Consider the following 15759-nt stretch of genomic DNA (forward strand, 5'->3'; position numbering starts at 1 on the left):
AAAAAAAATCCCTTACAGTATGAAGACTAAAAAAATGGAGATGTGCGAGGAATATTTATAGGGGTGTTATTAGCCACAATAAAATTCTAGGGCATATCAAATATGAGGCAATTAAAGGGGGACTCCGACCAAAAATTTTTATTGCATTAAAATTTGTTAAAAGTTATCTATTTCCCGAATATTATTACGAAAAAATTTAAAGAAAATCCGAAATCTCGGCGTTGAAAAGGAAGAAAATTCAACAAAAGGTGCCGCCGGGGGACGAGGATTTTCAGTGAGAAACCTAGGCCACGGCAGCGGGCGCCTTTCCTACGTGGCAAATTTTCCGGATTTTTTCAATTTCATGTCCGGCAGGTAAAAAACGTAACAAACCACTGTCGGCGACTTGAAAAAAAGGCTGTCAAGTGCCGTGGCCTAGGTTTCTCACTGAAAATCCTCGTCCCCCGGCGGCACCTTTTTTTGAATTTTCTCCCTTTTCACCGCCGTTTTTCGGGAATTTTGGATTTTCTTTGAATTTTTTCGCAATAATATTTGAAAAATAGATAAATTTTAACACATTTTAATGCAATAAAAATTTTTGGTCGGAGTCCCCCTTTAATAACACCTCCATACGAGAAACACGAATAATTGTTTTTCTCGATTTCGAAGGACAACAACAGAAATTGAATTTTGTAGATCGAAATCCAACTGTTTTCAAAACGGGCAGAATGGCATGTGACATTGTACTGGTAAGTAAAATATATTCGAAATTGAGGAAATGCGGATCTCGAAGGTTCGGAATGTTGAATTCATAGAACTCGCTGGAAGTCTGGTTTACAAGAACAACTCATGACTGTTTACGAATTGCGTGCACTCTCTTCGAAGACGCGAGACACTTGATTATAGGAGAAACTGATGAGAAAAGACAGATAGCACATTGAAAGAACAGCAAGTGCTCAAACACTATTGGTACAATGAGTTCAGTAACTATACCAAAAATTTATGGCTTCTACGCTTTTAGACATTCGAAATGCGATAAAACTTTCAGTGCTATCTACGTTTCTAGCTCGGCATTATCAAAAAAAATATTTAAAACCAGTCTCGTGATCATACCGCCTACTCACAAATATCAGTTTGCAATGGGCGACACACTTTGAACATGAACAATTTTTGAATAGAAATCATACATTCATTTTCGGCAAATCACTCAATACATACAAAAAGGGAGGGGGTGATGATAGTTATGAAGACAGGGCCATAATTTCTTGATCAACTGGGATGAGGGGATCTACATGTTTTTCGTTCACGAGGATCATCCGTAACCATTAGTTTCTAAAGCGAAATGGTTGGCTTTACATTTACAATAAATATTGATAGGTTTAATGTTTGGGGGGAAAAATAGTGTAAAAAGGGGTGCAGAAATGTGGGTATGGAAGAGGAATAAAACAAGTATCATACAAGTCATTGAGGAATCCGATGAAGAGAAATAATTAACTGTACAGGTCATCATCATCCTGAGCTGGCCAGCAGCTGCTGGCGCATCGTTTCCACGCTGTTCCCCTGGGAACTTGAAGTTGTTTCCGAATCCACGAGATTGTTGAAGCGTTTGAGCGAACATCTCGTATCTGAAAAAAAGCAGTTAAAATGTTTGTCACCTCTCTTGTAAATGAAAGCAAATTTTTACAAATCAATCTTACTTTCTGATGTCATTGTCAGTCACAGAGCGTCTGGCAAACTTCATGGCCTCTTCAAAGTGAGCACGGGTTATTTCTGGGACCGGATCGACAGTATCGTCTTCCATCAACTCTTCTCCGCGAGTGAGACGATCTTGGCGTTCTTTCTCAATTCGGATTTCCTTCTCAATCGATTCGCGAATAGCCAGCTTGCAAGCGCTGAAAATGTTTTCGTTTATGAACATTATGAGATATTCAGAGCCGTAGCGTGGCTTCGGAATTCCTCACTACGACAGAAATGCATAGACGAACATAGTCTCGCATAAATATGACACTCGCATGATCAATAGCTGAGCTCATTTTAAACGCGACTGCAAAACACAGCCAAGAGATAAAAATGAGAAAGCCGACTGTGCAAGTTCTTAATTTGTGCATTTATACTATAACTCTATAGAAATAGTTACTCACCGCTGGCAGATTTCAGTCAAATCGGCTCCAGAGAATCCAACAGTATTTTTGGCTAGGAATGTCAGGTCAAGATCTTTTGAAAGCGGGGTTTTGCGGAGAGAAGCCTTCAAAATTTGGAGACGAGACGCTTCATCCGGAAGTGGGATATAGATCAATTGATCAAGACGTCCAGGACGAAGAACAGCCGGATCAATAATGTCTGGTCTATTGGTGGCTCCGATGATGAAGACATTCTTCTTTGCGTTCATACCATCCATTTCTGTGAGAACCTGGTTGATAACGCGATCTGAGGCACCACCGGCGTCTCCTCCCGCTCCGGATCCTCTAGCTTTAGCGATCGAATCCAATTCGTCAAAGAAAAGTACACATGGAGCTGCGGCACGAGCCTTGTCGAACACATCACGAACATTTGCCTCAGACTCTCCGAACCACATAGTAAGCAGTTCTGGTCCTTTGATCGAGATGAAGTTAGCTTGGCATTCATTTGCAATCGCTTTCGCAAGAAGAGTTTTACCACATCCTGGTGGTCCATAGAACAAAACTCCGCGAGACGGCTGCATGCCAAACTTGAGATATTTCTCTGGATGCTCAACTGGATACTGCACCAATTCCTGAAGTTCGCGTTTGACATTTTGAAGACCACCGATATCAGCCCAAGTCGTGTTTGGTGTCTCAACCACTGCTTCGCGTAGTGCAGAAGGTGACGACTTTCCTTGAGCAAAACGGAAGTTTTCCATAGTGACAGCCAGCGAGTTCAAAACTTCGGCATCGATTTGATCATCTTCGAGATCGATTAGCTCCATCTTTTCACGAATTTGCTGAAGAGCTGCCTCTGAACACAAAGATGCCAAATCGGCACCAACAAATCCGTGACACTCATTAGCAATTTGTTCCAGGTCCACATCTTCAGCAAGTTTCATATTTTTAGTGTGAATACGAAGGATCTCAAGCCGACCAACAGCATCTGGAATACCGATGTCGATTTCGCGATCGAATCTTCCGAAACGACGGAGAGCGCCATCAATTGAGTTTGGACGATTAGTGGCAGCAATGACGACAAGGTTAGATCTTCCCTGAAACACAATTTTTTGAAATACACTCTAGATCATCCGGTTCTACCTTAACACCGTCCATGAGAGTGAGAAGTTGCGAAACAATACTCGCTCGACCTCTCCATTAGTTTTCTCGCGTTTTGGTGCAATTGCATCTATCTCATCGATGAAAAGGATAGCTGGTTGATTCTTTTCGCATTCTTCAAAAGCTTTGCGAAGATTGGATTCGGACTCTCCAGACATCTTCGACATTACTTCTGGTCCATTGATGAGGAAGAAGAATGAACCTGTCTCATTAGCGACAGCTCGAGCTATCAAGGTTTTTCCAGTTCCTGGTGGACCGAACAGAAGAATACCACGTGGCGGTTTGATACCGATCGCCTTGAACAGCTGTGGGTGACGAAGAGGAAGCTCAACCATCTCCTTAATTTGGGCGAGTTGCTTACGAACTCCTCCCAAATCATCGTAACCAATGTCATTCATGCTCTCTTCTTCCTCTTCTCTTTTGATTGGATCTCCCTCGTAGTGGATCATAGTATCTGGAGAAACTATGCAAGCTGGTGCTGGATCAGTTTCAACGACTTTGAACTCGACAGTTCTCATTGCAGCCTGCACAGTAAAGATGTCTCCTTTGTGTAGAGGACGATAAGCTTCAAGAAAGTATGGCTTGAGGAACACATCGAACAGGTTTCCAGTGAGTCCTTCGATGGTATCATCAATTGGGAGAACATGAATACGGGTTCCATAGCTGAGATTTGGAGCTGGGGTGATGCTGACAACGTCACCGAGGCGTATACGAAGATTGTTGCGAACAACACGGTTCATGCGAACCTTCTCATTTGGACAAGACTCGTCAGATACGATGATGGCAACAGATTCCTTCCGCTTTTTGCCCTGGAAAAGTGATTCATTATGAATATTGTGCGAAGATAGAAGTAATTCAAACCCAGCGCTTAGGCGTAGCGTTGGAAGTTTGAACTAGTGAACACTTCTCTCCTCAATTTATCTAGCACAACTATGACACTCATAAAATCATCAGTTACTACACGAAAACATGTCGAGACAAAACGTCCCTAGATGCTTTCTATGAGAAACAAATTTTACAAGTTCTTAAATTGTGCATTGTCCCCAAAAAGCCCATGTTCCTCACCTTAAGAATTACGGCGTCTCCTCTGAATAATCCAAGTTCGTCCATTTTGGCTTGGGACACAGATACAACCGAGTTGTCATCTTGTTCGGACTGATCAACAATTAAACGATTTGGCTTCGCCTTATCTTTAAGAATGGCCGTAGACAGCTCGTCGTTTTTCTTTTCTTTCTCGCTTTGATGAGTAGGAACGGATGCCATTATGTACACAACAAGGCCTAAACTATGCAATTTGAAAGAAATCAAGAAGAATTATAAGAAAAAGCGAAGTAGAAATTACTAGAGCGAAATCAAACAAGTAATTCAAGAAGAAAAAAGTGTGATTAAACAGATTCTGCCTGAAATGTTTGAATTTTGTCATCATCCACTAATTATGAAGCGTATTCTTGTCAAGTGTACGCCAAGTGTACGATGATTTTGGCGCCAGAGCGCGATTACATTTTAACTTATCGCGCGAAGTTTAAATAGCTATTTAGCAGCTGTCACCGAGAGGGAATGAAAAGTTATTGCTGAAAAAACTGGAATTTGTCCGAAATTGGGTCAGAAAATGGATTTTCGTGATAACAGAGCATTGTCACAATTTGCACGAATTAGAACAATTAAATAAGTAGAAACCCAATCCGTAAATACTACTGCTCACTAAACAAATTCATTTAAATCTGAATCTAATAGCAAGGAAGATAGAATGAATAATGCTGAACAGAAGAATATAGGCCGCCACCAAAACCGGCAAAATGCGCTGAATATGATGACTGCAAAACGAAAACTATTGACTTTAGGCGCATTATTGATTATCCCGATAATTATCTGGGAACCAATCAAGTCTTCTGTGTATCCGTTATTGACTTTTGTAATGGTTCGCAATGACAGAAAATTTCGCGGAATGTGCACTGTATCTTGTTAAACAATACGACGACGGAAAATAGGAAATTCAACAACTCAAAAATTTAAATTTCTTAAAGGTGGTGTACGGTGAAATTTTTTATTGCATCAAAATGTGCAGAAATGCATGTAGATTGACATAAAAATAAAGAAAAAATTCAAAAAAATTCCTTCATCGAGAAAAACGCATCGAAAAATACGCTGAAAGCCCTTAGGGACGAGGTTTTTTCTAGGCCTCCCCGGTGAGTAAAAGCGCGCGAATTCAAACTTTTAAAATTTTTTCGCTCGTTTTCACTGTTTTTTCAAATTTTCTGATGTATCTTTAAGAAAAATTGACAAAAACCTAGAAAACTCTTGAAAAAACCGAAATAAAAAGTGAAAACGAGCGAAAAAATTTTAAAAGTTTGAATTCGCGCGCTTTTACTCACCGGGCGGCCTAGAAAAAACCTTGTCCCTAAGGGCTTTCAGCGTATTTTTCGATGCGTTGAACCGTGCGGCAGTTGCAAAGTAAACTCCGCCCCGATTTCCTCGGAATCGGTGGAGTCTCGTTTTTCTCGATGAAGGAATTTTTTTTTTGAATTTTTTCTTTATTTTTATGTCAATCTACATGCATTTCTGCACATTTTGATGCAATAAAAAATTTCACCGTACACCACCTTTAATAATAAGAAAAACGATGAATATAAGAAGCAGTTTAACATTGATATTCAGTTGTTGTTCTTTTGAATTCGAGGGTATCAGTGACTCTATTAACGCGAAGCTAGAGAATGGCGACGAATCATGAAGAAAGAATTAAGATGGTACTGAATGAACTCAAAACTAAATATCTAAAGTACTCTATATTTTAGAATAATTAAATAAATGAAATACATGAAACACATAATTCAGCATTGAGCCTTGGATGATATTCTCTTGATTCCAAGAGCACGATTGGCCTCATCAATTCGAAGTTTCTGGAGAGAACGACGCTTCCGTCCTCCTCTTCCACATCCACAGCATCCGCATCCGCAGCCTGTAAAATGACATTTTTATAGAACTTGTGAAAAACGGTTTGAGAGGTTTGAACGGACGAACGACAGCTAGGAGACGCCCGGAAGTGTGCCAGTGAGCCGCTGACGGTTTATCGACAGCCCAAGGCAGCCTCAGCACCTTGTCACCTCAGGTTCTGATGAAAACTTTAGAATAGGTCAATGATAGCTCAGGTTCAGTACCAAAGGAAAAGAAGTGATTTTCAAAAGCGATACAAACAACTTTGAAACTATGAATAGCAGTTTAAGAGGTTCGTACGGACGAACGACTTCTAGGAGACGGCCTACTTATTTTCGAAAATGTTCTCAAGTTCAGATGAAACCAAAATCTCACCACATCCACAGCAGCATGGTCGGCAACACGTACAACATCTAGTACAGCAACAAGTTCTACAACAGGTACAACAACGACGACAACAGCACTTCGGTCTACAGCAACAACATCCACATCCTCCACCACCTCCACATGCACACCCACATCCACACCCACAACATCCACAACCACCGTTTCTTTTCACTCTCGAAGATCCAAGAGTGTCTATTGAAATTGTTTCAGATGATAAGACAGCTACTTCTGTATTTGTTACCGGAAGAACGGCGGATTGAATCTGAAACTAGACACCTTGTTATAAATTGAACTGAGTATACCTCTGAAAGTGTCCCAAAAGCCAAGATAGCGAGGAAAGCTGTCGAAAGGAATTTGGTCATTTTGTTAATGAAATTAGGTTCAACCATTTTATATACATCCACCCACCCAATCATTTTTGCTCATGGTTTTCATGATACTACTTTTTTAATCGTTTTTTCACCGATTGAAATGACGCTGCAAGCCGAGACCTACAAAAAAGTTTCCGGCAAGTTGTCAAACGGCGATAAGACAAACACGTATTGGTATAAAAGATGTTGGGAGTCTAGGAGAGGCATACCATTCATATATTCAAAGAAGATAATGACAAAGACGGTACTTTTTGCTCTTCTTGCCATCGTTACCATTTCTCAAGTATGTTTGGTAGTTTTTGGTGTGGACCCTAGATAGTAATGGTCATTAAATAAATGGTTTCATAAATTCAGTTCGCTATAAATTTATGGGAATCAATTGCAATTCTTCACTTTTTAAGATTCAATCCGCCGTTCTTCCGGTAACAAATACAGAAGTAGCTGTCTTATCATCTGAAACAATTTCAATAGACACTCTTGGATCTTCGAGAGTGAAAAGAAACGGTGGTTGTGGATGTTGTGGGTGTGGATGTGGGTGTGCATGTGGAGGTGGTGGAGGATGTGGATGTTGTTGCTGTAGACCAAAGTGCTGTTGTCGTCGTTGTTGTACCTGTTGTAGAACTTGTTGCTGTACTAGATGTTGTACGTGTTGCCGACCATGCTGCTGTGGATGTGGTGAGATTTTGGTTTCATCTGAATCTGACAAGGGAAGGGTTTTCAGACAACGGTTGAGAATTTGCTCAAAATTTGTACATAGGTACTTTCGAACATGCTGCGAATCCAAAAAAATTTTTAGGTTAAAAATTAGTTTTTTTCGAGGTTAAAAATTAGTTTTTCATGATTTGCTTGAGTGCGAAACTCATTTTTGGACATTTTTCTATCTTCTAAAGTAACTTTTAAACATTTTCAAAAAAATTTTTTGAAAACACACTTTGAAAATGATTTTTTGAAAATTTTTTGAAAAGTGCGAAAAAACTATCCAATTATTCAGAAACGATAAAAATAGCATTCTGACAAATTTTTTCAGCCCAATGTTGTCTTTGGGCTCAAAAAATCTCCAAGGGAAGGTTTTTTAGACAACGGTTGAGAATTTGCTCAAAATTTGCATACTTATAGTTTAAGACATGCTCTATACGATGACGAAAAAATTTTTAGCCCGTTCTCACTCCCAGGCCGAAAAACTTTGTCTGAAAATTTGGGCCGATTTCGGTGCGCTGGGGATTTCGGCTTCCCCTCCCTCCTCTACCGATTCCGCGTGAGATGAAAATATCGGTTGTGTGGTCACAGGTAGAGGGGGACCGCCGGAAAACGGGCCGTCTGGCGGGCGCGGACTGCCGAAAAGCGAACAGTCGGCAGTCGAATCGCGCGCCGCCGACGGTCCGTCTGCAACGATTTGCGCCTCGAAGACGGACCGTCTAAAATGATAGCGCCTTCTTGACAGTTCATCATTAAATAGGTAATAAACAATAGAAATTCTTTATTAATATAATAATTTCTGTGGATTGTGTATTGTTTTTGAAAAAATAACTCCAATTATTTTGGGAGTGAGAACGGGCTAAAAATTTTTTCGTCATCGTATAGAGCATGTCTTAAACTATAAGTATGCAAATTTTGAGCAAATTCTCAACCGTTGTTTAAAAAACCTTTCCTTGTGAGAGGATTTTAGTAGGACGCCTCGTAGAAGTCGTTCGTCCGTACGAACCTCTTAAACTGTTATTCATAGTTAAAAAGTTTTTTGTATTGCTTTTGAAAATCGCTTCTTTCGCACTGATTTTTGGTACTGACACTATACACTGCGAATAATTTTGGAAATCGAGTTTTTCTGATTTTTTTTCTGATTTATTGGCGCTTTTCTTGATACAGGGAAAAATCATATTTTATGGCATTAAAAAAATTCTGGGTCTAAAATTTTTTTTCAAAATATGTTGAGATTGTAGAGAATTTGAAAACAAATCAAATGATCCGAAAAACGTCTGGTTTGGCCCAAAAATAAAAGCCCTGATAGATTTTCTAAAAAATCAACTGAATTTTGTCATTTTTGAAGGTTTGTCAAAGTTTTCAAAAATCTGTCGAACCATTCTTAACGAAAATAGGTAGGATTTGTCCAGAATTTTACGACAAATTTTTTGATAGTAAAACCAAGCCATAAAATTCAGAATTGAAACCCCTGATAGGATTTGAAGCAGCCTGATTATTGTAGATTTGAGGGAAAATTATTTTTTTTTGTTCAAAACTTTCTGCATTTTTATTTGGCGTGGAATTTTTGACTTGGATTGGCGTGTAATGAAGAGGGAAAATTGAGGGGAAAAGTGATGCCTAGAGTCTCAAATCCATCACTATGTCGGTTCTATTAATCTCTTTTGAACTTTTTGAAACTTGCTTTTTTATCGACACACGAGAAAAGCGCCAGCAATCTCCCTTGTGCGCTTTTCGTGAATTATTCGCCGTGCTACACTGAAATAACTCGGCTGAAACTGGCGAGCGTGTTCTTAAATTTTCAGATGTGTCTAGATATTGTCGGATTAAAAAAAGTGACACCTGAAAATCTCGGAGACGGCGCTCGTGTCGATTTACGAGGGGGCGGAGCGAAAACGGATACTGTAGATAACAAATTTATTTATGTGAATTTAGTGGGATTTTCTGAACAAAATATTGATTTCTTGGTATGAAAATGATCGCTAGCAATTCTAGAATCTATTTTTCAGCAAAAAACTAAACTTAAACGCGAAAGTAGCTCGAACGAGCCGAAATTCTGAAATATTCCGTTTTTGCCGCACCGTAGATCAAAAAAAGCAAAAGTTTTCAAATTCTCAGGTGTCACTTTTTTTAATTCGACAATAGGCTATCATTACCTATTCTAAAATTGTCATCAAAATCTGAGGTAACGATATGCTGAGGCTCTCTTGGGCTGTCGATGAGCCGTCAGCGGTTTACCGGCCCCTCTACGAGCGTCTCATGCTCGTCGTTCGTCCGTCCAAACCTCTCAAACCATTTTTCGAAAGTTTTCTGTTTAGTTCATCTCAAAATTTACAGGATGCGGATGTGGGTGCTGTGGATGTGGAGGAGGACGCAAACGTCGTTCTCTCCAGAAACTTCGAATTGATGAGGAAAATCGTGCTCTTGGAATCAAGAGAAAACCATCCAAGGCTCAATGCTAAACTATTTCATGTGTTCTTTATTTATCTAATTATTTTAAATGATAAAATATTTTAGATCCTCAGTTTGGAGTAGTTTCCATTCAGAACCAGCTCATTTCTTTCTTCATCTTTCGAATTACTTCATTTCAGATTCTCACGAATCTACTCTTTCATTCTTTTTTGTTGTTCTTGTCCAGTTTACTAAATTCAGTAAAAAAAACCACAAAAATGGCAACAATTGTCTATTGGTGTTGTTTCCCATGGAGGCGAAAAAGGCCTAGTGGGAGAGACCGGAACGACGAAAAAAACTGAACTGGAAGAGAAAAAAAACAAGCTCCAGGCAGTCTCAATTCTGACTTGTTTAGTATTCATGTCAACACAGACGAGCATCCGTTTTGTAGCCGCCCAAAAAATATTTTGGTTCTTTTTTAAAGCTCGTACACTAAAGTGGCCTTTTGAGCGCTTTCCTCTGCACTGATCTTTTTTGCAGAGTTTGAACCTTCCAATGTAATCCAAATTTAACTAAAAACTCTTCTTGCTTCGAAACTTTATTTTTCGAGTTGGGTTTAGTTCTCCTCTCCATGGTGTCTGGTCATTTATATGCAAAGTGAATGGGATGAGTCCTCTCGGAGCACATGCCTCCAAACTTTGTGGTGCACAGGCACACGGCTCCATCAAAATTTGCCCAACACATGGGAATTCTTTGGGATACATTGATGGCGTTGGGTAAGGAGGAAGGGAAAGAAGAGGCGGAGATTTAGAAGGATGACTAGATGACTGGCAAAATCTGTTTGTTAACAGAACACATGTCATTAGAAAGAGTTTCAGGGTTTGATTGATAGATTTCACGTACCATAAAACCTGTATTAGAACGGCCGGTCCTTCTATTGTTCCAAGGTACCTCCGGAGGGCCCTTCTATTACAGGGGCCCTCCAATCAGAGGGGTCCTTCTATTTTTCCAGCCATTTTTCTAAAAAATTGACGAATTCTCGTCCAAAATCCATAAAAATGTATCAATTTTACCAAAATTGAGCAAAATTGAGCCCCCTCGAAGGGCCCTTCTAGTAGAGGGGGCCTTCTATCAAAGCGACCCTTCTAATACAAGTTTAACTTTCCTTGAACCAGATACAGAATTTTTAGTCCGTATCTCCGAACAATTTGTGTTTTTTGAAGCATGTTGGAATTCCTTTTTTCTTAAGATGCTCATAAATTTCTTACAATGTCTACCCTTTGCTTTACTTCTCTTGGCAAGAATTCCCTTCGAATTTGGTTTATATAAACTTTTTTGTTTACTTCCAATTTTCTTCTCTTTCTGATCCCAAAATGCTGTCTTCCGATTCCAAAAGGCATGTATAGCTCCCTATGAATTATTTTCTTTTTTTCTATTTCCGAGATCTTGGTGATCTGCAGACCACCTTGAACTGGTCTCACCTTACAGTAACCTTCCCAGTCCCCCGACCAATTACTAAAATCTAAATTGGTGTCATTTTCCTTGTAAGTCCTCTCCAAACATAAATAAAAAACCAAGGAGCCCAGAAACTAGTTGTGTATGTTTTCCCAACAAAAAAAAGAAACGCCGAGAGTCCGAAGAAGCGACCCGAATCTCATTTCCCAACGCTCCGTTTTTTGCGGCGGCTCCCGGAGAAAGGAAGAAGAAGAACGACGACTCCAAATCGACTCTTCTCATCGTTTTCTTCAGAAGGCGGCAGCAGCAGTTTCGGCAGTCGGAGGGCACAAACACATACTTCAAATTCGGCATCGAATTCTCATTCCATTTTTTTATTTAGATTGAAAATCTCTCCACACACAGACACATCTCCGTTTGGCTGTGTTTCTCTTCTTTCCATCCTTTCCTCAACTTCCTCCTTTTTTTCAATTCTCGCTTTTCAAACCAGTCCAAAATCTGTGTTTCAAGAATGTACTGATGTGGCTGGAGTTGAAAAAATGACAAGTTCATCCGCTTGAATTGTCTTGTTCTTCCCGGAGACAACATTTTTCATTTTTCTTCTGCCCTCACAGGGTTTGCTTAGTACCGAAGAGGACCGCCAAAAATGGCCTAATCCTGTCATTTTGCATCTCGAAATGTGCCCTTCTGTTGTTTTTTTTTCTAGTGTGCTCGTCTTAATGAAATCTTCTTCTTTTTCTTCTTTATTGCCTTCTTTTCTTCTTTTGGACACCTCCCTGCTGTCAATTTCCTTTCTAAGAAAATACATTTTTTTTGTTTTACTGGTTTACTGAGAACGATGATACTGTTACTGACAGTTAGGTTAATTACAGTACTGATCAAAAAATTAATCTTAAATTGGAATACTGTTGACTCGAAAAATGGAAAATTTGATTGTCTGAAATTAGTCTGAAATTGTCAGTGATTAAAAACTAAAACTCTGATTTTGTATTCGCCAATATTTTTGGACTACAGTTTGCTGTAACGGCACATATTTGAGAAAGGAATCACAGCAAAACTTCCAAAATTTACCTACCGTAACTTGTAATAAAAGGGCCCCTAAGTTTCAAACTCAAGCCAATTTATCTCGATTTTTGTGATAGATATCAAAAAGTGGTCAACTGATTAATCATAATGTCATAAACATTTTACTAGTTGACATATTTTTATATCTTTCATAAGAATTGAGATAATAGAGCTCAAACTTCATAGTGTGAGGAATTTGATTGTTATTCCCTGAAACATCCGGAAAATTGATAACTGTGAAGTATTTTTCAGACACTGAACCATTCGTAATTATCTATTTTCTCTAAGAGAAGCCCACCCTGCATTTGATCAATTATCTTGATTCCGGTGAAAGGTATAAAAAATCTGTCAGCTGACAAAATAGTGCTGATATTATGATAAACAACTTATCAATCGAAATTTTTAGAGATCTTTTGAAGGAACCAAGGTAATTGAGCTCAAAGTGCGCTAATAGGGTAGGCGAATACAGTAGAGTTGTAATTTAAGGATTACATTTTCGTCGTTATTTCTACCAAGACCTATCCCTATCTCAGTTTTCAGCTCTCCAATCCATTCGGCTTTATTATTTGTGATTCTCCATTTATTTATGATTTTCATCCACATTTTCAAACAATCAACATCTGTTGAGAGCCAATTTATTTTCCACTCAACTGTCAGATTCTCACAATTTTTCTCAACAATCACAACGCATCCTTTTTATCATTTTTCTCAGAGCATCTCTCTTCAAAAATCGCCTCAAAAATCATAATGCATTAGTTTTTTATTTGTCTCAAAAAGTGTCAAATGGCATAGATCATATGTGTGGAAAAAAGGGACTTGTGGCTGCGACAAGATGACAAGTAATAAGAGATGGATTTATGGATATATATCTCGTGTTTCCTTTTCCAGTCAACATTTTTTTCGGTTGTTTTCAAGAAAGTGTTGTTGACAAATATGGAGTATTTTCCGGAAAATGTTCAATTCTTTAAGTTTGGCATAGAGGTGTGAAGGGATACGACCTACAGGGTGGCGCACAATTACCTGGTCTTAAGTTTGTACTAGCATAATGTTTACGTAAATCGTTGTACTGTGCTCTGAATTATTGCTTGTCAAAGTTGCACCATCTCGTGAAAATCTCAACGGTGTTTATTATGTTTGTCTGAGAAAAAAAAGGTTGAGACGCAGAGAAAAAGCGTCTGCGTTCGATATCGCTACCGTATTCAGACTGCAAAAAATACTCTCTAACCTTTTTTTCTCAGACAAGCATAATAAGAAGCATTACGTTTCATTTTTGAACAATCATATCAATACCTAGACTGGAGGAATCGCTTTGAAAATTTCAGTAGTTTTGAATAAAAGATAAAAGTATATTTCTACCAACTTTCGTGATTCCAAGATACTTATGTCTCAAGATATACCAGTTTTTATCAGTCCTAGTCATTGTAGGCCACCATTCAGATGAGATATACAGTACTCGGCAAGTGTATAAAATCCAGCAAAATAAATGTTTCGCCGAAAGTGGTATGTGTATTCGACACCCTTAAAATTTCAACTTTTTAACTTCATACAAGATTGTCAAACTTTTCAGATTTTCTGTGACTTTGAGGTGTTTTACTAGACATGTGGCTACTGTAAATCAAAAATTCTGCTCAATTTTTAACAAGTTACTTGGAAATCAACGACTTACAAGAAAAGGACCATTCGTTCTTTTTTCAACGGAGAGTGGCCTTCTCAGTTTCCTTTTCTGGTGGGACTCCAATCTGTCAAACAACATGAACAACAACAATAATAAAAACTGAAAAGAAAACTGAGAAAACGAAGGAAAAGTGTGGTGCATCTGCTTTTTGTCCGCCCTTACTTTTGTGTATTTGTCAGAAGAAAAAAAAACGGATGGAGCAGTCAAAAAAATGGCCCTCCGGCGATTTTTTATTTATAGACGTTTGTTTTTTCTTTATTCTGACTTTTTCAGATCCTTGATTTTTTTCTCCTATTTCCGTAACTGAAAAAAGAGAAGTTGAAAGTTCGAATCTTCAAACTTTTTTGATTTTCATTTATTAAGTGCCTTCCATTTCTTCTCATCACTACTGATTTTAACGACACCTCGTTCATCTTTTTCTTCCTATTCTTCTACGTCATTTATCATCATATCTTGGGTTGTGATAACAGAAAACGAAGCTCAAAAAGCGGTTTACACCCTCACTTTTTGCTTTCCTTCTGCTCTTTTTCTTCTTCTTCATCCACTCACATCCTCCACTCATTGGCAACAATAATAGACGGTTAACAGCTGTTATCCGCCCAGGAGGCTGCCTAACTACTCTCACACATCTTCATCGTTTTTCAAAAGAGAAAGGTGTGCCGTTTTGACGTTCGAAACTCTTATTTGTTTTTTAGTGAGAATCTTCTTTCTTCATAGTATTCGCTGTCATCTTTTCTAGTGAGAATGGTAGTCGTTAAAAAAAGAAATCCTGCTTAAAAGACCCCATTGATTTTAGGAGATTCTGAAATTTCGGTTTTTTATATCTCAGAGATTTAAAGTCCAAAAACCATGTTTTCAGGTATTTCAGAATTTCAAATTTATCTTGCAATGGAGTTTAAGAATTAAAAAAAAAGTTTCCAGCGAGTGCCTGTTCATTTTTTAGAGCTATAGATCATTGAGTGCATATTCCTTTCACACTGAATGATCTGTAAATCGGCGGAAAATAACCCCGATCAACGGGAACTCCATTGAAAACTTTATGTTAGGGGTTATGCTTCATTTTTAGAGCAAATCAAAGCTCTTAACAGTTTGGGAAACAATTTTGGGGGTAAAGTAGGCCTCTGGAAACATCAAAGTGTTTAGAATTAAACGAACCATTTTGGAGGATTTTTAGGAATACTGCGGAACCTATGCATCAAAAAAGTTTCCGAGTTCTAACTTGTCTTGCTCTATAATTACAGCCAAAATCAAAGATACCGTATTCTCTCTAATAGAAGCCCACCTAAGCCGCCAATGATGAGCTCAATTATCTCCATTTCTGTAAAAGATATAAAAATACTGTCACCTGATGAATTGTTTATCATAATATCATTAACACTTTCCTAGTTGACACATTTTTGATATCTTTTACAAGAATCGAGATAATTAAGCCATGATAAATCCAAATATCATAAACATACAGCCTACCCAACCCGTCTATTTGGAGCTTGATTATCACGATTCCTGGGAAAGATATCAAAATTTTGTCAAC

At 38.5% G+C, this 15759-nt stretch overlaps 3 protein-coding genes across 3 annotated transcripts; 1 reads left to right on the forward strand and 2 right to left on the reverse strand.

Moving 5' to 3' along the window:
- Window positions 1-1291: 1291 nt before the first annotated feature.
- CBG03070 lies at window positions 1292-4520 on the reverse strand (the record flags this gene model as incomplete). The annotated part of the gene is made up of 5 exons (XM_045242293.1): window positions 1292-1604; window positions 1677-1871; window positions 2121-3193; window positions 3248-4066; window positions 4323-4520. The coding sequence occupies 5 exons, from the start codon at window positions 4518-4520 to the stop codon at window positions 1292-1294; spliced, it is 2598 nt and encodes an 865-aa protein (XP_045092131.1).
- Window positions 4521-6085: 1565 nt separating this feature from the next.
- On the reverse strand, window positions 6086-6937 carry CBG03069 (the record flags this gene model as incomplete). Its single annotated transcript, XM_002631218.1, has 3 exons — window positions 6086-6213; window positions 6564-6837; window positions 6878-6937. The coding sequence occupies 3 exons, from the start codon at window positions 6935-6937 to the stop codon at window positions 6086-6088; spliced, it is 462 nt and encodes a 153-aa protein (XP_002631264.1).
- Window positions 6938-7178: 241 nt separating this feature from the next.
- CBG03068 lies at window positions 7179-10104 on the forward strand (the record flags this gene model as incomplete). Its single annotated transcript, XM_002631217.1, has 3 exons — window positions 7179-7229; window positions 7348-7621; window positions 9980-10104. 3 exons carry the CDS (start codon window positions 7179-7181, stop codon window positions 10102-10104), a joined length of 450 nt encoding a protein of 149 aa, XP_002631263.1.
- Window positions 10105-15759: the final 5655 nt, after the last annotated feature.

Source organism: Caenorhabditis briggsae (assembly GCF_000004555.2).
Source record: "Caenorhabditis briggsae complete genome, chrII, whole genome shotgun sequence".
Lineage (NCBI taxonomy): Eukaryota > Metazoa > Nematoda > Chromadorea > Rhabditida > Rhabditidae > Caenorhabditis > Caenorhabditis briggsae.